This window comes from Genypterus blacodes, unplaced genomic scaffold (assembly GCF_046128005.1).
Source record: "Genypterus blacodes isolate CSIRO-AG114 ecotype Tasmania unplaced genomic scaffold, CSIRO-AGI_Gbla_v1 ptg000476l_1, whole genome shotgun sequence".
In the NCBI taxonomy this organism is placed as follows: domain Eukaryota; kingdom Metazoa; phylum Chordata; class Actinopteri; order Ophidiiformes; family Ophidiidae; genus Genypterus; species Genypterus blacodes.
Genome location: NW_027467239.1, coordinates 1 through 23,678, shown reverse-complemented (window position 1 = coordinate 23,678; position 23,678 = coordinate 1). Strand labels below are relative to the sequence as shown.

General features: G+C 50.6%; 2 protein-coding genes across 2 annotated transcripts; one reads left to right on the top strand and one right to left on the bottom strand.

Moving 5' to 3' along the window:
• Positions 1-4,637: 4,637 nt before the first annotated feature.
• On the top strand, positions 4,638-6,358 carry LOC142990150 (thyroxine 5-deiodinase-like). The gene has a single exon (XM_076139893.1). The coding sequence runs from the start codon at positions 4,837-4,839 to the stop codon at positions 5,647-5,649; it is 813 nt and encodes a 270-aa protein (XP_075996008.1). The 5' UTR covers positions 4,638-4,836; the 3' UTR covers positions 5,650-6,358.
• Positions 6,359-13,465: 7,107 nt separating this feature from the next.
• Positions 13,466-23,227, bottom strand: LOC142990148 (serine/threonine-protein phosphatase 2A 56 kDa regulatory subunit gamma isoform-like). Its single transcript, XM_076139886.1, has 14 exons — positions 23,011-23,227; positions 19,888-20,087; positions 18,757-18,867; positions 18,499-18,591; positions 18,240-18,370; positions 18,089-18,148; positions 17,777-17,885; positions 17,635-17,688; positions 17,107-17,277; positions 16,894-17,021; positions 16,699-16,800; positions 16,512-16,584; positions 16,230-16,346; positions 13,466-16,021 (listed from the first exon to the last, which is right to left on the bottom strand). Exons 1-14 carry the CDS (start codon positions 23,102-23,104, stop codon positions 15,887-15,889), a joined length of 1,578 nt encoding a protein of 525 aa, XP_075996001.1. The 5' UTR covers positions 23,105-23,227; the 3' UTR covers positions 13,466-15,886.
• Positions 23,228-23,678: the final 451 nt, after the last annotated feature.

Genomic DNA, 23,678 nt, shown 5'->3' with positions numbered 1-23,678 from the left:
CAGAGTCAAAGGTCAGAGTTACTATAGGATAGAGATCCATGACAACGTACAGAGGGTTCGGGGTCAAAGGTCAGAGTTACTATAGGATAGAGATCATGACAACATACAGAGGGTTCGGGGTCAAAGGTCAGAGTTACTATAGGATAGAGATCATGACAACATACAGAGGGTTCGGGGTCAAAGGTCAGAGTTACTATAGGATAGAGATCCATAACAACATACAGAGGGTTCGGGGTCAAAGGTCAGAGTTACTATAGGATAGAGATCCATGCCAACATTCAGAGGGTTCGGGGTCAAAGGTCAGAGTTACTATAGGATAGAGATCCATAACAACATACAGAGGGTTCGGGGTCAAAGGTCAGAGTTACTATAGGATAGAGATCCATGACAACATACAGAGGGTTCGGGGTCAAAGGTCAGAGTTACTATAGGATAGAGATCCATAACAACATACAGAGGGTTCGGGGTCAAAGGTCAGAGTTACTATAGGATAGAGATCCATGACAACATACAGAGGGTTCAGAGTCAAAGGTCAGAGTTACTATAGGATAGAGATCCATGACAACATACAGAGGGTTCGGGGTCAAAGGTCAGAGTTACTATAGGATAGAGATCCATGACAACGTACAGAGGGTTCAGGGTCAAAGGTCAGAGGTCAACGTGTTTGTATGTAACTACGCTCATGACTTGTCATTCCATTTCAGCTCAGGATGTCAAAATGAATCATCTCAACCAAACCAACGTTCCCACTGAATCATAATAGCATGAAATCTGCTTTAAAGCTCCGTTTCCCCATCAAAGAGTTTCCTCTTCCTGGATCAGATAAACACTCAATTCCAGGAAGACTCGGTTCTGAGAAGGTGATCCATATCCTAATGACACATAATCTCAGCAGGAACATGAACTGAACCAGGGCCAAATTCCTGCCCACAGCAAAATCACATTAGCTTCCTTTTTGGAAATCTGCTGACAAACCAGCCATTAAAGTTACCAAGGCCCCGGGTCAGACTGCAGCTGAGGCACGCTGCTCCGGCATGATCTCTGGCTTTCTGTCGTGTCTCTGGTCTGAGACGCGACCTGACGCTTGTGAGGAGTCTCTACCAGCGGCACAGAGGAGTTGTTTACATGTGGGAGGCTGTTTGATGCGACGGAGAGACGGCGGCCCGGCTGGCAGACGTGCAGTTTGGTTCTATTAGCACTGCACCTGCAGACAAAAGGAGGCTGGTGATCCAAGGTGATGAGTCAGCGTGCGCCGCAGGCTCCACGCAGCCACGGTGGCCTAGACGGATTAGCCGAAGAGGGACTACAGGACGGTTGCTTAGTAACTACAAACCTCCTCCAAAGCTTGAGGAGCACATGGGGCTGTGTTTTGACCATGAATACTCAAAAGAGGTTAACAAACTAATATCTGGGTTAGAGACGTGTCATGGCCATCATCTGACAGCAGGGGGACAGGGGGGACGCTGGGAAATGGACCAGACCAAGGAACGCCTTCATGCAGTTTGTACACAAAAAGATGAGGAACAACTTATTTTGTACAACAACACCATGTTTCACAACTCTGACAGAACAATCTGTCATTACACCGACAACATGTCAATGAGTCGTACAGGAATCCCCCCCAAAACTAAGGTCAAACCAGGTTAGCGTGTGTGTGTGTGTGTGTGTGTGTGTGTGTGTGGCCTACCTGACCCCCCCCTGAGCCCTGTGTCCTGACAGTGGTTTTGGCTGGGTCCCCTCTGCGCGGCGCCGGGCTGTTTTTCCTATTCTGGGATGTCCTGGTGTGACCCGCCGGCTCGTGCCAACATGCTGTGTGTGATGAATGTGGAGCTGCCAGCAGTTTGTCCGTCCGCCTGTTGAAGCTGTGAAACGTAGCAGGAGGTTTGGTGTTGTGGCGACAGATGAGCAGGATTATGAACACGGCCATGATGATGATGATGATGATGATGAAGCTTCAACTCTGCTGTTTTCACTAAAAGAAGAACTTTTAAGGACAATCAGTGTGACAGTCAGTGTGACAGTCAGTGTGACAGTCAGTGTGTTTACATCTGTTTGTTCTGTGATAAAGACGAAATGCAAGAAAGGTCAACAAAACAGAGGGTAAGGACGGAACCAGGTCACTTTTACTACAAACACTGAAGCAGACACACACACACACACACACACACACACACACACACACACACACACTGGGCTGAGACCAGTCAGGTCAGCATTCGGGCTGGTTCATGAGTGCTCGTTGAAAGAGAGAATGAGATCGTCTGCATACAGGAGTTTCCTCTGAAGTGGGCCGGCACATCTGGAGGGAGCGTGGGGTAGAACCGACGCTCCTTCACATGGAGAAGCGTTCCAGGCACGTTCAACCTGAGAAGAAGAAGAAGGGAAACCTGAACGCCGCCTCGACTCTGATGTTCCCTCACAGAATGAGACTGCAGACGGATCTCATGAAGGCCAAATGAGCTGCAATGAGAGAGAGAGAGAGAGAGAGAGAGAGAGAGAGAGAGAGAGAGAGAGAGAGAGAGAGAGAGAGAGAGAGAGAGAGAGAGAGAGAGAGAGAGGTCAATCAGTTCAGTCCTCTCATCACGCTACAGTCACGCTTAGAAAATGTTCATTAGTCATACTAAAGAGTGTGTGTGTGTGTGTGTGTGTGTGTGTGCATGTGTGTGTCTTTACGTTGTAGACCCAATGTGATGGTGTCTGCACGGAAAATGTTGACTGGAGTTAATGAGCTTACAGCTGCTTAGTGAGCCTTGTGTTGACCTCCAGGCCCGCGGGGTCACGACCAGCTCAACCCCCGGCGTTCCCGGGAAACTTTCCATTATTCTTGGAAAACCAGATTCAGCCCAGGAAACCCTCCTGCACGAGCGCCGGAGCGCACGTTCTGTTCTTCCCTCAGCCGGGAAGTAAACAGCTGAGAGACGCCAGAGCGCTAATCCAGAGCGGTTTACCCAGAGTCACACGGACTTCCTGATTACAGCGAGCCAATCAGACGCACCGACACGGAGACGGACGCAGAATTCCTGAATTCCGAAAAGGCAAATTCAGAAGGGAATCAAATATCAAAATCTCAAACTGCACATCTGGCTGGAATCAAATGAATGAAAGAAATCGTACAATATCGCACGTGAGACGACGTCCGAACGGATTGAAGAGTCGAGTTCAACCTCTGACTTCCTGCAGCAGAGCAGGAAGTCAAGCTCAGGAATCAGGTTTGGGGAACTCAAATGAATTTTAAAGGATCTGAGACGAAACAACCTGTGTGTGTGTGTGTGTGTGTGTGTGACATAAACACATTGTTTTTCTGTGGGAAAGTTTGTTTGGGATAAAATATGTGTTTGCCCAGTTTGAGCTGTCCTGATTTTCCCACGTCAGAGTTTTTTTTGATGTTTTTGTGTTTTTGTTCCACGCTGGACGATGAATAACCCTCCATCAAACCCACTGAACTTCCTGTAAAGGTCTGATGTCTCTTGGCGTCGTCGTGGTTCCGTCTCCTCCAGGCATCTTTGCGTCTCCTGGTGTTTGGAGGTGAAGAGGGTGTGATCCTCCTCCTCTTCCTCCTCTTCTCCTTCTTCTCACAGCTTTGCCTTTGTCCCCGTCTGTGCGTCCAGCGTTTCCTCCTCGTCTATCTCATTATACACCCCCCCCTCCATGGTCCCTGCTGCTCAGGGGACAGACAGATGGATTGTGGGTGGAGTGGGGGCGGGGCACAGATGGATCCCACCTGTGACGGGCTGTGATCCACTCTGATCCACGCTGGGGACGGGGAGATCACTTCCTTTCACCAAAGCGTTCAAACCAAATAGTTGCAGCATCCTTTCTTAATTGTTTGTCTCACATTTCTCCACCTTGGGACAACAAAGAGCTGTGAGCATCCCTGATGACATCACAGCATCCAGACCTTTGTCCTGTTGGGTTCGTGGCTCCGTCGTGTGCTGAGGTTCTCGACAAACCGTCACCTGAACCTCCAGACGAGCAGAACCTGGAGGCCGTGATTCACTTTCATGAGCAAATTGTGACGAATCATTAGAAATCCTTCTTTCTAACGGCGGTGATCGAATCCCTCTGAGTCATGAGGAGGGTGAGTGCATGAATGAGTCATCCGCTCAGCGCACTGCGTGAGTTTGGCGCAGTCTAGTGGTCGCGCGGGGTACTGCACCTGAAGGCATCACCGGGAGAAGAACGAGTCGCTCCGAGTTTGACACGAAAACAGGAAGAATTAGAAGCAAACAAAGGTGGAAAATGACAGAAAAGAGAGAAATGAGTTTAAAGGTTTGATTCCATGAGAGAAGTCTAAAGGAAAGTGGGATGTTTCGGTTGTTTTATAACATTTTATGTAACAATTCTCCTGGTTGGGGAGTGGAGCTGAACCCTCTCTCCTTCTCCCTCTCTCTCTCTCTCTCTCTCTCTCTCCCCCCCCCCCCATTCTATCTCTCCCTCTCTCTCTCTCTCCCTCTCTCTCTCTCTCTCTCTCTCCCCCTCTCTCTCTCCCTCTTTCTCTCTCTCCCTCTCTCTCTCTCTCTCTCTCTCTCCCCCTCTCTCTCTCCCTCTTTCTCTCTCTCCCTCTCTCTCTCTCTCTCTCTCTCTCTCTCCCCCTCTCTCTCTCCCTCTTTCTCTCTCTCTCTCTGAGTTGAGGGGAGGTAATCCCCACCATGTGAGTGGGCGGCGCGGGGAGTCGGAGGCGTGTTTCTCTCCTTTTTTCCTTGTTATTCGCGTTTTGTCTGCACTTATAAAAGCTGCGGCCGGACGCGGCGCAGGGTTTCTTCTTCCATGTCCGGTCTCGGTCTCGGTCTCGGTCACGGTCCCGGTCCCGGTGCCTGATCCCAGTGAGTTGTAGAGATGAACCTGGAGTCCGGCGGCGCTCAGGTCCAGGCGGCTCTGGCGCTGAAGCACGCCGCGCTGTGCCTGATGCTGCTGCCGCGCTTCCTGCTGGCGGCGCTTATGCTGTGGCTGCTGGACTTCCTGTGCATCCGGAGGAAAGTGCTGCTGAAGATGGGGGAGAGCCCCGGCAGCCCGGACGACCCCCCGGTGTGCGTGTCAGACTCCAACCGGATGTTCACCGTGGAGTCCCTGCGCGCCGTGTGGTACGGGCAGAAACTGGACTTTCTCAAATCGGCGCACCTCGGCCACGCTGCGCCCAACACCGAGGTGGTCCAGGTCCAGGAGCGCAAGAGGGTCCGGATCCTGGACTGCATGAAAGGGAAGCGGCCGCTCATCCTGAACTTTGGCAGCTGCTCCTGACCGCCGTTCATGACGCGTCTGGCGGCGTTTCAGCGCGTCGTGCGCCAGTACGCGGACATTGCGGACTTTGTTGTTGTGTACATCGAGGAGGCGCATCCGTCGGACGGCTGGGTGAGCTCGGACGCGCTGTACCAGATCCCCCGGCACCGCTGCCTGGAGGACAGACTGAGAGCCGCGCAGCTGATGCTGGCCGAAGTGCCGGAGAGCAACGTGGTGGTGGATAATATGGACAACTCGTCCAACGCCGCGTACGGAGCTTACTTTGAGAGACTCTACATCGTGAGGGACGACCGGGTGGTGTACCAGGGGGGCCGCGGGCCGGAGGGGTACCGCATCTCCGAGCTGAGGAGGTGGCTGGAGCGCTACAGGGACGATGTGGTCAACTCGCACTCCGCGGTGCTGCATGTGTAGCTGGAGACGCGGGGTCCAGCATCAGAACCAGGGGCAGGGGCGGACTTCATCAGAGGGCCAGGGAGGGCTTCCGCTTGGCCCCCCAACTGTAAACAGAATGACGTCACATATGCCCTCAATACTGCGGTTATACTGTGATTAAGGCAAACACACTCTGAAGGTGTGTGTGAGTGAAGTAACAGGAGGTGTTGCGTAATCTCACACAGCGGGTTTGATCAGATTCAGACTCAACAGGAGATCAAAGTTGATTCATTGCCTTAATCGCAGATTGATCAAAGTCTTCATGTGTGTGTGTGTAAAGTGAACACTGGCCCCCCCTCTGTGAGGCCTCAGTCCGGCCCTGCTGAGGGAGTTACTTTCATTTTTTTGTATGGAAAAGTCTTAAATCAGTTGGATTTGATTTAGTGATCTATAATCTATTTTTCTACAATGATAATGTGATTGTGTGTGTGTGTGTGTGTGTGTGTGTGTGCCTGTGTGTGTGTGTGTGTGCACGTGTGTATGCGTGTGTGCGTGTGTGTGTCCAGGCTGATATCCGCCTCTTGTGTTTGTGTGAAGTTCGGTTTTTAAACGGCGCAGCCAGAAGGCCGACACTGATGTTCTGACGCCAGCGGTGATATCAGCAGGACGACCTGCCAAACGTCTGTATGTGATGGAACAAAAGTTTATAATAAATGTGCGATCACTCGTCGATTTACTGTGAGACAAACATGAACGTTCTTCCTGTGATGCTTTACAACTTGGTGCCATATGAAAGTATTCATACACTGTATATATGAGTATATAAGGAGTATATATGAGTATATATGAGTATATAAGAGTACATATGAGTATATATGAGTATATATGAGTATATAAGGAGTATATATGAGTATATATGAGTATATAAGAGTACATATGAGTATATATGAGTATATATGAGTATATAAGAGTACATATGAGTATATATACAGTAAATATGTATATATATGTGAAATCCTCAGGTTCTTAGGTGGTTGATGAAGCTATAATCTGAGTTTTCTATTGATGAGCAGTCTGTCCAGGAGCTTAATATGCTTCTCATGCACGTTTATCCTTTTTCTCAATACAGAATTTGTGTTTATTGACAGAATTTAACTTATATGATCGTTTATTTACAAAAAAAAAAGTGAAATAAGAACAATTCTAGCTGAACAAAGCTGATGTGGACGTTTCTTCTCTTTAAAAGTGAGACATGGGAGGGGAGGAGTCAGTGGAGGGGAGGAGTCAGTGTGAAGTCACAATCAATCATTCATTTGATGAGAGGATCACATACATTTATGGATTTCTTTCAAATCAATGCAGAGTTTGATTCTTTGCATCGCATCAATGTGATATTATATTATATTATATTATATTATATTATGTTATATTATATTATATTATATCATATTATATTATATTACTGAAGTTTCCACAGCAGATAATGTGTGAAACAGCATTCCTCTACATGAACCTGCTTCCTGTCAGGAGGATCAAAGTTAATCTTCCTCATACACATTTGATCAATTTTTCATCATAAATCTGCACCTCCTCTCTCTCTCCTCCTCTCATTATCTATGGAATCTCATTTCCTCTCTCATTTTCAAACCGTACCTATAGAATCTACATACATATATGCGCGCACACACACACACACACACACACACACACACACACACACACACACACACACACACACACACACACACACACACAGCCCATATGTAATTAGCAGCAAGCAGAGCTGTGATTGCCTCGGCTCCCTGGTGGCCCAGAGTTCAGCCTCATGCTTTAACACATTCAGGTTCTCTCCCTTTATTCTCATTATATCACCACACACTCCTCATGCATGTTTCATAACCGTGTGTGTGTGAGTCAGATCCTTCTCCCTACTTCTCTCTGGAGAAACGTCTGTCCTTGTTTAATCCCTCCTCTCCTCCCTCCTCCTTTCCTTCCCTCCTCCTTTCCTTCCCTCCTAATCACAGTGGCGACCTGATGCTGATGTAAGCTGAGCGTCAGAAGAAAGACTGGGAGAGAGAGAGAGAGATTGTGCTGAAGGTCGGCCTTGACACAGATTCTACAGCTTTTATTATCTTTACGGCCACCTTGTGTGTGTGTGTGTGTGTGTGTGTGTGTGTGTGTATGTGTGTGTGTGTGTAGCCTCAGCACAGAGCAATTACTGTACACACACACACACACACACATTCCTAAAACAGCATTAAGTGGCTCATCTGGGTTGGCGCTTGTGTGAAATTGAATCAAAAGTTCATCAGAAGTTAAGTGAGACGACGCTCTCTCTCTCTCTCGCTCTCTATCTCTCTCACGTCCTTCAAAAGAGCGCCACCCAGAGGACGGGAGCAAACCTCCACCAAGACCCAACAACTGAAATCATACACTGGCCTAGAGAGACGTAAATAGGGGTCATAAGGTCATGATGGGAACAATGGAATTAAAAATAAAGGTTTAATCGTTGTTATTCTGAGGAAACACATTTCTGCTCTGAGCTTTAAAGTATTTATAATTCCACAGGCTGTAATGTGATCAGATCTGTACCTGGTGTTGATGCCTGTCACCGTGGTAACACAGTGGGGTCGTCTGCAGGCCACACATGGAGGCAAACTCTCATCAGAACAGATGCAGACGACATCACTCTCATGCTGCACCGAGCCTGAAAGACACAAACCGCCACATTACACACAAGCAGGAAGTGTGTGTGTGTGTGTGTGTGTGTGTGTGTGTGTCATTAATGGTATGGAAGCTCTATGTTTAGTCTGCAATATCCAAACACTGTCGCAGAACAGAGAAGAAGAAGAAGAAACTTCAGCCTGTACAAGCAAATTGATTCATACAAGGAAGAAGAGAAATCATTCAGATGTGATGAAAGCAGTATATGTGTGTGTGTTTTATCTGGCTACAGGCCGACTAAAAACTTAAACATTTATGTAACAGCTGAGAGAGAGAGAGAGAGAGAGAGAGAGAGAGAGAGAGAGAGAGAGAGAGAGAGAGAGAGAGAGAGAGAGAGAGAGAGAGAGAGAGAGAGATCCCAGCCCAGCCAGCTCTCCAGACGTCTGTGGAGTCTCTACGTGTTCAGGAGGAAGCTCGGCCTGATTTCACCTCCTGGACTGAAGAGCAGCTGAGTTATGAAACATGTTCTCTTCTGCCAGACAAAGACCGAGCATCACAAGAGGAGGAGAGGTGAGAAACAGCCGCCGTCCTTGAGTCAGAGCGCCACGTTCTTTATCAGTCAGGCCGCGGCCCCCAGACAGTGAAGGCATCGGTTCATGTCCTCACTCAGTGGGACTGAATGTTCCAAATAGTTGGTAAAGAGGAGTTAAGCGTTCAGGTCAGGGAGTGCAGATCAGGAGAAGATCAACAATCCAGACCTTATGTGACACTGAACGCCACACACACGTCCAGATCGCTTCATCTGAGCCGTCCCATGACTTTACATTCAGCTCCAGGACCTTTAGATCACATGAGGGAGCAAACAGGGCCGAGGTTTAGGTTCAGTGCGACAGGAAGTGAGATAAACAAGAAGAGAAGAAGAAGAAGAAGAAGAAGGAGACGCAGGACAGGAAGTCTGCAGAGAATCAAGCAACCTGCTCAGAGGAAATATATTTATATGTGTTAACTCTGATGATGGACTGAAGCGTGAAGCGACACATCGACTCTGAGGCGCCGCTGCCGCCGCCGCTTCACAAGCAACAGGAAGCCAGAGGAGTCCAGCGAGGAAGACGGACACAGATGATTCATTCAGTTATCGGAAAAGATGTCAGTCTGGCAGCCAGTCGGTCGCTCAGCGTGGCATCTGTACCCCCCAGTTACCGTGGTAACGTGGTTGCTATGAGATCAATTTATCTGGAGATCTGGCGGTTGCAGATGTCACCGGGCGCCGCTGGCAGTCAGAGACGCTCGGCCCAGCGACAGAGTTTGAGCTGAGACCGGATCCTGGTGCAGCTCGGGGAGAGAAGCGAGTCTGAGGAGTCTGAGGAGTCTGAGGAGTCTCTGCTGGAATGAGCCGCTCCAACACGCTCACCTCAGGGTGGGAGAGCCAACATGCCGGTCCAGATCAAAGAGCTCATCTTCGTCCTCCTCCTCCTCAGCTGGACTGAGTGACGCAAACACACACAGCTCTGACGCAGGAAGTGGGAGAAGAAGAGAGAGAGCAAACCTCCAGACAACAACAACCAGGACCTGAGTCTGTCTACGGCTGACCTTTATCTGCTGACCCATCCTGACTGATCCTGACTGATCCTGACTGATCCTGACCCACAGTAACCTGAGGGATCTCTCTCTGTGTTAGTGTAGGAGATCTGACTGTAGATCAATAATCAATCCAGTGATCAGTTCTGGATGCAGATCCATTCAGCCATGATCCAGATTCAGTCTGACTCCTCCCTCACCTCTAAACCGAATCAAAGTCTCTGCTGCCTCTTCATCTCTCCTCCAGTTTGAGTGGAGATCTGTGAAGGTCAACCAATGACGTCAGACATTCTTATGAAATCAGCTCCAAACACAGATCAATCAGCAGGACACAAATAATCAGCTGATTAAGTTCCATCGCAAAGTGAATAAGGAATCAGATTATGGCAGCGGCACACACACAAGGAACACACACACACACACGAGGGACACACACACACACACAGGAGGACCCACACACACACACAGCTCACTGACTCTAATATTATAACTCTGACTAAACGCAGCTGAAGACGTCTAACAGATGAACTCTGAACTGAACTCATTAAACTCCAGCAGCTCAGCGTCTCTGCACAAATGTAAACATCTCCCTGACTGATTGACAATTAGCTGCAGCTGCTCGACAATAAGAGCTAACGAGCCGCACACAACAACAAACAGGTTAGAGCCTGATGATGACGCCACACACACACACACACACACACACACACACTCTTCATTTACAAAAGAATTTGCAGGGATATTAATAAAAGATGTTTTACCTCCTCTAACGATGCTATAAGAATGTTTCTTCTATAAACACTACATCTTCTAAATGTGTCTAAATATATAACAATAAAGGAGAAACAAAACAGAATGACATCATCATTCATTCACTAATGCTGGTTAGATGAAGTTCTCTCTCTCTCCCTCTCCCTCTCTCTCTCTCCCTCTCTGCCTCTCTCCCGCTCCCGCTCCCTCTCTTTGTGGGGTGACCTCATCCTCAGTGAGCTACAGGTCTCAGACAGTCAGGTGAGGCAGTGGCGTCTACAGGCGCTGCGTCTAATGGCCCACACATATCCAGACGGTTACCTGAGTGCCGGCCCAGACAATAGCCACGTCCCAAGGTGGCCCAGATATTAGAAGATAACAACGGGGTTTGTGTGTTTGTGTGCCAGACGGTCATTACAGATTATTACAGAAGAGGCCGAGGAGCCAAACACAGACGTGCACCAGGAAAGAGTTTAGGACAATAAATGTTATATTCAGGTAAATTAATATGATAGATTCTGCTCTGGAAAGGTTCTGTCTAAATAAGCTTGGTCTCATCTTCATCAGTTCATCAGGATTCTGTCTCTCTCAGTCTGAACACCTGGAGCAGCGAACCACAGGATCACATGAGCTCTTTACCTCGTTGTCCCGGGAACCTTTGAGCAGCAGCGTTTGACCTCTGACCCTCCAGAGGAAGAGAACCTTCACCTGCTTCACCTCAGACATCTGCTCCATCATCAGAAGCTCCTGGTTCAGCTGCTCAGACCAGGAGGGAAGACACCTGAAACACAGAGAGCACAGGCGTGTGTGTGTGTGTGTGTGTGTGTGTGTGAGAGCAGCATCACTGTAATGAAGGTTTATCGTTTGTATTTTAACGACCGTGTCCTCCCTCTGTCCTCACATTAAAGTGGGGAGGCAGAGACAGAGAGGATCTGGAGAGGAAGATGAAGAGGAGGAAACCAGACTGTGGAGCAGAGAGAGACAGATTTTGTGTTGCGTATGTCAGACCCCCCGGGGAGCAGCGATGACTCACCGAGGCTCCCACTCCTGCTCCTCTCCCCGCCACTGAGTCACAGAGACGAGCTGGCTCACAAACCCACCTGCATCCACCTACTGACACACATCTCTCACACTCACACACACACACACACACACACACACACACACACACACACACACACACACACACACACACACACACACACACACACACACACACACACACACACACACACAGGCGCACACACACGCACGCACGCACACACGCACACACGCATGCACAGCGTGAAAGCGGAAAGCCCTTCCTGAGCTCTGATTGGTTGGAGTCATAATGGGGTCAACACTCAAAACCTTTGAGCCCTGTTTCCATGGCGATCGTTTCTGACATCTCCAGTCGTGACAAAAAGACGTTTTTGGTTACAAAAAACCAGAGTGGAGGGAGGAAGAGGGACAGAGAGAGGGACGTCAGAACAGGTGGATCAATACAAAATAAAATAACAATAAAACAAAAAGTACCAAAGAACAGTGAAGGTAAAGAGAACATGAGCCACCCCAGAGGGACAGAGAGGAGACAGACAGACAGACAGACAGACAGAGGGAATTTAGTGTTGTTTGCCACCCTGAAGCAGTTTTGGTTTATTTGCATGTTAACTTCATGTTTACATTTGACTCCAAACAGCAAGGAGACAAAACCATCAAAGCAAACAAACACCAGCAGCACGCAAGCCAGCGGGCATTAGGGCGTCACCATCATCATCATCATCACTATCAGGTCAACATCTCCGTTCTCCAGATGGAGTCCATTCGTCTTCTGTGTTGATGTGGGTTCAGTGCAGGGGGGCCAGAGAGGGGCGAGTGCCAGTCTGGAACAGAACAGGGAACTGAGGGGACCCCAGAGGATCCAGCCCAGAGGAGCCACAACAGACTGAGGGCAAGCATGACATCATCACTGTTACCTGCTGAGAACATCAGAGTGAGCGAGGTGAAAGTGATGCGAGGGATTTTACAAAATGTAACGACCTTCAGGAAAATTGCATCCAAACTGTGTGTGTGTGTTCATCTATGTGTGTGTCAGTGTGTAGATGCTCTTCTTCTCTTCAGGTCTGAGGTCTCTAATGGACCCTGATGGATCCATGACCACGTGTTAGAGCCTCTAAAGCTTCTCTACATGGAGACAGAAGCTTAGATACAGACTAACATGTTCACCTCCCTACAGTAACTCCAGTTTGAGTTGGGGTCACTGAGTTTATGTGCAGTTCCTCTTTCCTCCACAGGGGGACAGCAAAGCGCTGCATCTGCATCAAACGCATCACTGCGCGTCATCAGTCAGACAGCTGCAGCCTGACGTCACTAACTGCTCACTGCTGCTCGAGTCAGACGGTCCAGTCTCATGTTTCACCAGCTGGTACCAGACTGGAGGACGGGCAGGTCCAGAACTCTGGGTCAGAACCGAACTCATGGCATCACTCAGTTTCCTTTCTTTATGTTTGTATTTTATTGATCTATTTATGAAATGACTTTAAGCCCAAATATGTTTAAAATGTTACTGTATTCATTTAAACTCACCTTGGTTTGTTTTCCTGAAAATGTAATCTAATATATTTATAAAGTAAATCTGAGGTCATAAGAGAGTTTAGTTGAGTGAATCCAGTGTGAAGCCTCAGAGGAGCGATGTCACTCCTACACACACACACACACACACACACACACACACACACACACACACACACACACACACACACACACACACACACACACACACACACACACACACACACACACACACACACACACACACACACACACACACACACACACACACACACACACACACCTCTGTAAACAGGCGACTCTGTACAAAATATGAAATCTACCTTTTAATCATAGTTATAACATAAAATAAAAGTACATTGTATGTACAGAATTACAGGAATCCATTTAGTAGAGACGTTTATACTAAAGGACACTTTGTAATCATCATTCTTCTCAAAGAACCAAAACAAAGCTTATGTAAAAACCAAGAGAGCTCCAAAGAGCCGTTAAAGCCTTTTCGAGAAGAACCGCGCTCACCAGCCGTCAGAGCCCATCACGTTTCCATGGAGACGGGCCGTTTGGGGGAAAGCTTCAGGATACGCCGGCACTTTACCGCACGAGAACGACGTCATCAAACTAGAGCCGCGGTCGAGCCTCTGAAGCTGCAGGAGGCCGAGTGAGACGCAAACACGCCCACAAGCTGAACAAGCCGAGTGTGTGTTTGTGTTTCTCTTCTCACACACACACGCACACACACACACACACCTACAGACTTGAGGAGAAGCACAAACATCTCCTCACTGCTCCGCCTCAGAGTTCTCCTACATGTTGGTGACGTTGTGTAAAGTGCCTGCGTGCCACTCCAGAAGCTTCTCAGTATCTGGGTCTGGGGGCTCTGTGGGGGGTCTATGGGGTCTGTGGGGGGGTCTGGGGGTGTGTGGGGGGGTCTAGGGGGTGTGTGGGTCTGTGGTGAACGTGGTTCTTCTAAACAGACAGAACAGTGTGGTCGCATTTTTATTTACATTTTGCACATTCAGTTGAAACACTGACGGGCAAAGGAAGAATAAAACTCAAGACCAACAACCACGACAACTCAACAGCGTCCGGACAGAAGAGCCCGAGAGGTCGGCGGGGTGTTAAGCGAGGGGAGGAGGGCCAGCGGGGCCGGCGCGCGGGGGTCAGAGGTCAAACGAGGGCTCCACCAATACGAGAGGACGCAAAATCAGACGTGGAAACGGGACTCGGCGAGGCGGCGGGATGGAGCGCCAGGCGAGGACGCGACACGACCGCACACGCCCGGAACGACAGCATCGTGGATTTACATTGTGTTGTTTTTCAGTTGTGTGTGTCTGTTTGTCATTCAAGTTTCATCAGGAAGTGCTTCGTTGCCGCGGTTACGCTGGACCGCGCCGAGGCGAGACGACGAACGCAACCTTTTTGGAAAATGACGTCACAATTGTGTTTAGTTTAGTTAACGTTGCTATGGAAACCAGAGAGCACACGCAGCGTCGGTTTGGATTGGGAGACGCTTCATCAGGTCATCGATGATCTGGTTCTCTCAGGAGAAGCAGACCTGTGACCCCGTGTGTCTCTCTGGGCTCCCAGACGTTTCTCCTCCAGTCTAAGCTTCTAAACCCCCGTGAGACTAAAGGCACTGAGAAAAGAACGGCTTGTGTTTGACCTCAAACCCACCAAAATCAGAACTACAAGTCAAATCTCTAACCAGCGTTTCACAAATCAAAGCTTCTGCTCCTGATCGCTTCTCCTCCACACAGCAGGAGACGACAGACCTCACCTGAGGCTCAGCCGGGGCCTCAGCTGGGGCCTCAGCCTCAGCCGGGGCCTCAGCCTCAACCGGGGCCTCAGCCTCAGCCGGGGCCTCAGCCTCAGCCGGGGCCTCAGCCTCAGCCGGGCTTCAGCCTGGGCCTCAGCCTCAGCCGAGCCTCAGCCGGGGCCTCAGCCTCAGCTGGGCCTCAGCCTCAGCCGGGGCCTCAGCCAGGCCTCAGCCGGGCTTCAGCCAGGCCTCAGTCGGGCTTCAGCCAGGCCTCAGCCTCAGCCGGGGCCTCAGCCGGGCCTCAGCCAGGCCTCAGCCTGGGCCTCAGCCTCAAGTGAGCAACGGCGTCAGACGCGCTCTCAAAATGGCGGGGCGTGAAGGAGCGCTTAATACACTGTGTAGGAAAAATACAAACAGTCGTCGAGTTGAGACGTCATGACAACAGTAGCTTAAGTTTAACAAAGGGAAAGATCCGATGTCTTAAATGAAACAGAATCCTCTGCTGAGGTTACAGTTGGGCTCACTTTGTTTGTAGGAGCACCTGACATCTATAAAGAAGGAGAAGAAGAGGAGGAGGAGGCAAGAAGAGAAGAAGAACTCTCAAACACAGAACAGAACACCTGAGAGAGACGACCACAAGGGGGCAGCACAGCGCCCTCTGAAGACGACAAGACGAGGGAACAGAGAAGACTGGTGTCTGGGGGGGAAGTTCAGGGTCTCTGTGTGTGTTTGTGGTCACGCGGGAACGCTCGGCGCCACAGGATGATCAGCTGAGGGAGGGGTCAGTAAAGGTCGAGCACCACTTGTCCCGACAGAATCGCGGCCTCAGCGGGTTCAGATCCCGCCTGGCGTTTGGTGAGATGCTGTGTTTGTGCTGTGGTTCCTCCCTGGACGACGGCGCAGGTTCACGGTGGTCCAGGTGGTGGTGGGGGGGGGGGGGGCGGGGCGGGGACAGGGCGGGGGAGGGGGCGGTCTCTCTTAGTGGCCATCGTCTGGCGTCAGCATCTCCTCGGCTCTCCGGTGAAGCTCTAGAGCCGTGACGGTACAGATGTCTCTGGGCAGCTCCGATTTCCGCCGCATCAGAGGACGCTCCCTGCGCTGGTCCTTCAGGATCTGGACACATGGAGGAAGGGGGCGAGGGAGGGGGGAGGGGCGATTGGGGGGGGGCACACACACAAGTTCATCATGAATGATCAGGATGCAGGATAACTTGATTGATCCACAGTTATGCCCTCTCCTCCTCCTCACCCATGCGCCCCCTCACCTGTGTGGCCCCTCCCTCCCCTGTGCCCCCCCCTCACCTGTGTGGCCCCTCCCTCACCTGTGTGGCCTCCTCCTCCATGGCTTTCTTCAGCATGTTGACGTCTTCCAGCAGCGGCCCGTCCGTCTCCATGTCCACTGGACTGTCCGGGCCGATGGAGTCTATGAACCTCAGGAACTGTAGAGGGGGGGTTTGGGGGGTTTAGGAGGGGGGAGGGGTCAGGGTGATGAGACGCTGCATCATGAGTACAGACCAGGCTGCTTCTAGTCTGAGTATCTGAGCCCCTGAGTGCTGAGCCCTGATCCTCTGGCGCCCCCCTCAGGCCAAAGTCTCCTTGCTCACCTGTGGGTTTGACTTTGCCAGATTCTCGATCTTCAGCCAGGATTCTTCTCTCTCTTTCCACTTTGCTTTCTCCCTGAAACAGGAACAAGACACATTAGTGCTCTGTGTGTGTGTGTGTGTGTGTGTGTGTGTGTGCGTGCTGAGCCCACTGACAGCCTCACACACGTGTTCACATGTTCAGACTTACTTGCTCTTCTCTGCCCTGAACTGCTGCGTGCAGTCGTCAAACAGTTTCTGGTTCATCTCCATGAAGAGCTTTAGAGCGTTGTAGATCAGCCCGTGGATCGTCCTGAGGAGGAGGAGGAGGAGGAAGATCAGCTCAGTTCACACACTTACATCCTCCTCATCAGAGACCGAGGCGGGGGGGGGGGCAGTGACTCACTTGTTCCAGTGGGTCTTGGAGTTGCGGTAGAGCGATGGAAACATGATGGGCAGGATCTTGGCGGCGTTGTCACTGATCAGGCTCATGATGTACTCGTTGTTCCAGTAGTACAGCGCTCGCTCTGCCACCTGACGGGACAAACACACACTTAGACCCGACTTAGCAGCCCAGGAGAGGTTAGGACGCATACGTGTGTGTGTGTGCCTGTGGGACCTGAAAGTGCGGGCTGGACACACACTTGGCCAGCTGTCTGAACAGAGGCTCCATCACTTTGACGAACTCCGACGGCTCGATGACGTCCAGGATCTCCTCCAGCTCGTTGAGGAACATCACCTCCTTAGGGCTGTGGGTCTTTGGCCAATACTTCAACAGAGCCATCACCGTCTATACACACAGACAGACACACACACACACACACACACACACACGGTCAGCTGACTTGGTCCTAAACTTCAGCTCAGTGAAGCAGACCGAGTTTCCTCATTTAATGTACAGGAACCTGAAGAAAGGGCACGGCCACTTCCTGTATTGATAAAGAAAACAAGCGGCTCTGACCGACTCATAATAGAGGAACCAGATCTTAACGCCGTCGCTTTGACAACCTGCTGCCTCACAATGAAGACAGAACATCATGAACAGGGATGAACTTCTTCTTCTGATGCATTTAAAGATAATGAGGTCGTGTTGTCGTGTTGTCGTCTATGAACGATCCAAACGTCTAGTCACACTGATCCCACCTACCGGCTCAGTGAGGGTGCTGTCCTTCTCCAGGAACTGGACCACACAGTACGCCAGCTAGAGGAGAGGAGACAGAGGAAAGGTTTCACTCTCACAGATGAGCCACAGGTGAGCCAGGGTGACGCCCAGCTGGTTGATCTGTTACCTGAGGGTGGTAAACGCTCAGAGACTTGACTTTGTGTAACGGCAGCAGGACCTTCAGCAGGAAGATCTTATGCTCCTCTTTCAACGGCAACGCAAAGCCATTGATGATGCTGTGAGGAGAGAGGAGGTGAGGAGAGAGGAGGTGAGGAGGTGAGGAAAGAGGAGAGAGGAGAGGAGGTGAGGAGCGTTAAAACCTCTTAGACAGTATCAGAGACTCTTAAACATGTCATGTCAGACTGAGATGTGCTTCATTCCTCCTCCCGCTTCGCCTGAATCATTCTGACGTCTAAGCGTTGTCGTGGTTACGTCTCACCTGCCTAATATTTCCAGTAATTCTGCGATTCCATTATGATGCTCGGTCTCATAAATGAAGCTGTAAAGACAACAGAGGCGTCATGGCAACACGTTCAACCACACAGAGTCACACAGAGTCCCAGCTGAGTCACTGATCACGCCCCACTCACCTATAGAAGATGTTATTGATCTGTTTCCTGATGTAGGCCCGCAGGCCCAGGAACTTCCCATAGATGCGGTGCAGAGTGGTCTTCAGGAAGTCTCTCTCCCTGGGGTCTTCACTGTCAAAGAGTTCTAAGAGCTGCACACACACACACACACACACACACACACACACGCACACGCACACACACTCAGCTTCATCACCTTCATCCTCCTCACCTTTGGTTCAGGAGCAGTGTGTGTGTGTGTGTGTGTTGTGTTTCTCACCTGCATTACAAACTTCTGGTCAATATATTTCTTGGCTACGTTCGGTGTGAAGTCGGGCGACTCCAAGAAGCGGAGGAAGAACTCGTATACGAGCTGTGGAGACGACAAACGGGTCAACATCATCAGACTGTGAGGGGTGTGTGTGTGTGTGTGTGTCTGTGTGTGTGTGTGTGTGTGTGTCTGTGTGTGTGTGTGTGTGTGTGTGTGTGTGTGTGTGTGTGTGTGTGTGTGTGTGTGTGTGTGTGCGCGCACGCTCACCTGTAAATGCGGCCACGCGGCCTCCAGCGTGGGCTCGTCCTCCTCCGGGTCGAACTCTGCGCCCGTGGGGTTTGACGACGGCGGCAGCGCTCTGAACATGTTCACAGAAAACTGGAGAGCAGACGGAGAAACTCAGAGACGCTCGAGCGCATCAACACAACAACAACAACAACAACAACTGAGAACAACACAACTGTCTGCCATCAAAGTGGGATAAGGATCAGAAGTCGAAAGAAATGGACACCAATAAAGTCAAACTGGATCAATACTGTAGATAGAAACACTGAGGAGGAGGAGGAGGAGGAGGAAGAGGAGGATAATCAGATACGCTGCTCACTCTTATCATGAGAACACACCCTTTAGTGTCACTCTGCCCACTTTGATGATGAAAGCAGTCAGTGGACATCAAAGCCTCCTGGTCTTAAGTGTGTGTGTGTGTGTGTGTGTGTGTGTGTGTGTGTGTGTGTGTGTGTGTGTGTGTGTGAGTGTGAGTGTGAGAGAGAGAAGAGTATATTTTCATGCTGATTTGGCAGCTTCCTTGCATTTCCAGGTGCGTTGATCAATCACAGGCTCAGTGAAGGAGAGCGGCCCTCCGTTTGGCCCCTGATCACCTGCAGTCCATCATGTGGCTCTGCGGCGGCTTTGATGAGGATCAAAGGCTTTTTATAATTTGGCTTTGGAGAGCGAAAACCTGGCGAAGATGCCGCGTCCAGGCCGCAACCTCAGAGGAACCGGCCTGGGCGTGCATAGGGGCAGATCCCCGGCACAGAGCTGCAGGTGACGCACGCACACACGCCTCACACGGGGGAACAAGCTTATGGCGAGGAGCGGCATGTGATCCAAACAGACGCCTCAGCAGTCATGTGAAGAACAGGAGCTGCTCTGATGTAACAGAGGTTCTGGTTCACACTGAGGTCAGCTGTGTGCATGTGAGCTTCCTGTGACTCAGACCGGAGCCAAACACAGAGAGGAGAAACAGAAGAAGAAGCTCAAACCACTGGAGCTTCACCAGGAGCATGAGCGACTACAGGAGAGCTGAATGCAGAGCCAGTGAGCGAGTTCAGACTTAAGCGACCTCTTGACCTTTAGTGGGCTCATCTAGGAGCCTCCTGAGGTCTGACTGATACTGACCACGTGCACCACCTCGGGGTAGATGGGCTCGGTGATGACGTTGCGGTTGTGGGTGATGTACTCCACCATCTCGCTCAGCGCCGCACGCTTCACTTCCTTCCATTTCAGGTCGCTCAGCGGGTCGGAGACGAAGTCGAAGAGGACGCAGCACTGACGCAGCTTCTGGATGAAGAGCTTCTCTTGCTCTGCAGGGGGAACGTCTGAGAGAGAGAGAGAGAGGGACACACAGAGAGAGAGAGAGAGACAGAGAGAGACAGAGAGAGAGACAGAGAGAGAGTGTGTCACATTTAAGCCCTTAATCCTCCAGACCACCACCAGGAAGGAAGGGTACATCCCATCATCATCATCATCACAAAGGACCAGATGCTTGCAGAGTCATTAGACGTGAGTGTGATGGAGGTCAGGTGGGTCAGCGTATAGATTTGTTAGTTGTATTCATCCAAACCCAAACTCCTGTGAGGTTCAACATGAGGCTCCATGGATCTCAGACTCTGATCCTGAGAAGTTTAAAACATCCATGCATGAACCAGCATGCAGCCCGTGAATGAGCTGCACCTGGCTCAGAGGCACTACGGCAGCAGAGAGGAGAACGCGGCTGTAAACACACTGAAGTGGAGAAACACATCATAGATCCTCACATTGTAGATTCGGTCACAATATTTGTTTTGTTGTTATTAGTGAGCGTTCATCTACACAACTCTTCATCTTCAACATGAAACTACAGCAACTCAGGAGCTGAAGATTTGGCTACAAACAGAGCGCGCGCGTGTGTGTGTGTGTGTGTGTGTGCAGCAGGAGGATGAACGCGGACAGATGGACGCTCAGCTGCTCTATCGTCTCCACTCTGAGGCGAGGGCAGATAAGCGCTGCGTTCAGGCATAAAGGAGAGAAACGACAGCAGAGTGTCAACACCACGTCTCCTCTCTCCATTAACCAGCTCCATGTGGACATCGCCATGGTGACCAGAGGCAGGACTTTGGACCAGGGGTGTCCCTCCCCATCAGAGAGGGAGCAGGTTGATCTCAGCGTGTTGTGGGGTCGGCCCATGCTGCAGTAAAGAGGCTCAGACATGAAGGGGACCGGAGTGAAGGTCTGCACTTTGCCCACGCTCCCTAACTGAGACAGACCAGTCACCAAGCTTCAGTCTGCTTGTTGCTTGTGAGCAGAGATGAAGATGGAGACGGACAGGCGTGTTAAAGGATCCACCAGGGTCTACGTCAAACTAACTTCACCGCAGAACGTTCTGCTCACACACACACACACACACACGTTGTTGTGCTTACACTGGGTGACTGACTTCCTGTCGAGCGCCCACAGGGCAGCTGTAGGGTTGCCATAGTTCACACTGTTATTCATTCAGATGAACCTCAGCTTCTTCCTGCTGTGGTTTGGTGTGTTGATGTGAGCCTGATTGATTGAGCAGATCTGGTTAGGATCACATGGTCCTGAGCCACGTCCCCGTGTGAACGACCCCCCCTCCCCCCTCCCCCGTGTTATTGATGATGAGCAGCGAATCGATCGACCTTTCAAAGCTGCTGCCTTTTCCAGGACAGCAACTATGAACAAGCAGTCGATTGAGAGCAGTGACATCACAGTGATGAAGAGGAGTTAGACTCCAGGCTCACAGAGAGGCTGTGGAGCTGTGGAGCTTCATCCATGAGGACCACAGACCAGGATCACACCTGTGAGCCCAGAGCTCCCAGAGCTCCCAGAGCTCCGGTTACACAACAGCACTAGAGTTTCTGACCTGGCCTGAAATATTAAGAGGCGTCTCTGCTGGGCCTCTGCAGGCTTCACACACACACACACACACACACACACACACACACAGAGAGAGAGAGAGAGAGAGGATAACCTTTACTCCTCTGAAGCCTCCAGCTCACCCTCACACACACCAGACACACACACACACACATCAGGCAAACTAAACACTCACACAATCAGTCTGTGTGTGTGTGTGTGTGTGTGTGTGTGTGTGTGTGTGTGTGTGTGTGTGTGTGTGTGTGTGTGTGTGTGTGTGTGTGTGTGTAGGCAGAGCAACACGCTCACCTGCCCATGTTTCTGTGATTTGAAGAGAAGCAGCTCCTTTAAATGAAAGCTTTGATTTCAGTCACCGACACATTTATCTGTTTATCTGCTTTACTTGTGAACTCTGTGGTCTGAATGGTGACATAGTAACAGACTGTGTGTGTCTGTGCGTGTGTGTGTGTGTGTGCGTGTGTGTGTGCGTGTGTGTGCATGTCAATGTTCTCTGGGTATAAATAGCTTCTAAACTGTGTGTAGATTGGCCACTGCAGGATGCTGATCAATAGAGATGTAACTGTGTGTGTCTGTGTGTGTGTGTGTGTGTGTGTGTCTGTGTCGACCTCATAACGCACCAAAGTGTGACTGACCTCCAGAAGCTTTGAGCAACAAGTGCGTGTGAACGTGAGGTGGAGACAATTACAAACCCTGATGGTTCCTCTGCACTCAGGAGTGTGTGTGTGTGTGTGTGTGTGTGTGTGTGTGTGTGTCGTCTGGGTAAACAGTAATCTAAGGAGCCCATAGAAAATGCAGCAACAACCAGGAAAGCATTTCACCTTACACATGCGTCAGACGACACCACACACACACACACACACACACACAGTGCCTACTATAGACATGCACACACACACACACACACACACACACACACACACATACACACACCCTAACAACACGGTCTGACCTCACTTCCTTTGACATCAGCAGTGTTGATGGGGGATGGGAGACTCAAAACTCACACACACACTACGTCTCTCTCCCTCCCCGGCTGAGAGCGGAGCTATGCATTACCCTGGCACACGCACACACACACACACACACACACACACACACACACACACACACACACACACACACACACACACACACACACACACACACACACACACACACACACACACACACACACACACACACACACACACACACAGCTCAGCTTCCTCTTGCAGTAACACGTAGAGACTTGAAGCACACACACACACACAGTCAGACAAACGTCTCCTGCTGCATCTGTGACAACTTAGCAGCAGCAGACACACACACACACACACACACACACACACACGCACACACACACACACACAGCATCATTCTCACCTCTAAAGTGCATGAGGGCCACAGGCTGGTACGGCCCGTTGGAGCTGGACGCATCCAGAACCATCCCGGTGGCAGAACCTTCACATGCCAACATCAGAGAGCTGAGTCAGGAGGCGGGGGAGCGAGGGGAGCGAGGGGAGCCGGGCTACGGCGAGGAGCCAGCCTCCATTTTAACACTGAGCAGAAAATGAAGCTCCCCTGCTGCTGGAGGGAACCAGCTAGTTAGTGATGTCATCCCCCACACCGGCCGCCCCATTGGCTGGCAGCCGTCACGTGGGCCGGCTGTCAGAGAGCTGAGGCACCAGGGAGGGGATTGGCTGCTGGACTGAGGGGGAGGGGCCTCAACCAGCAGCTACGGCTGAGGAGCTCAGGCTCTGACATCAGTGTGTGTGTGTGTGTGTGAGTGTGTGAGAGAGAGAGAGAGAGAGAGAGAGAGAGAGAGAGAGAGAGAGAGAGAGAGAGAGAGAGAGAGAGAGAGAGAGAGAGAGAGAGAGAGAGAGAGAGAGAGAGAGAGAGGGTCAGAAAGAGAGAGAGAGAGAGAGAGAGAGAGAGAGAGAGAGACAGAGAGAGAGGGGGTCAGAAAGAGAGAGCGAGAGAGAGACAGAGAGAGAGAGAGAGAGAGAGAGAGAGAGAGAGACAGAGAGAGAGGGGGGTCAGAAAGAGAGAGA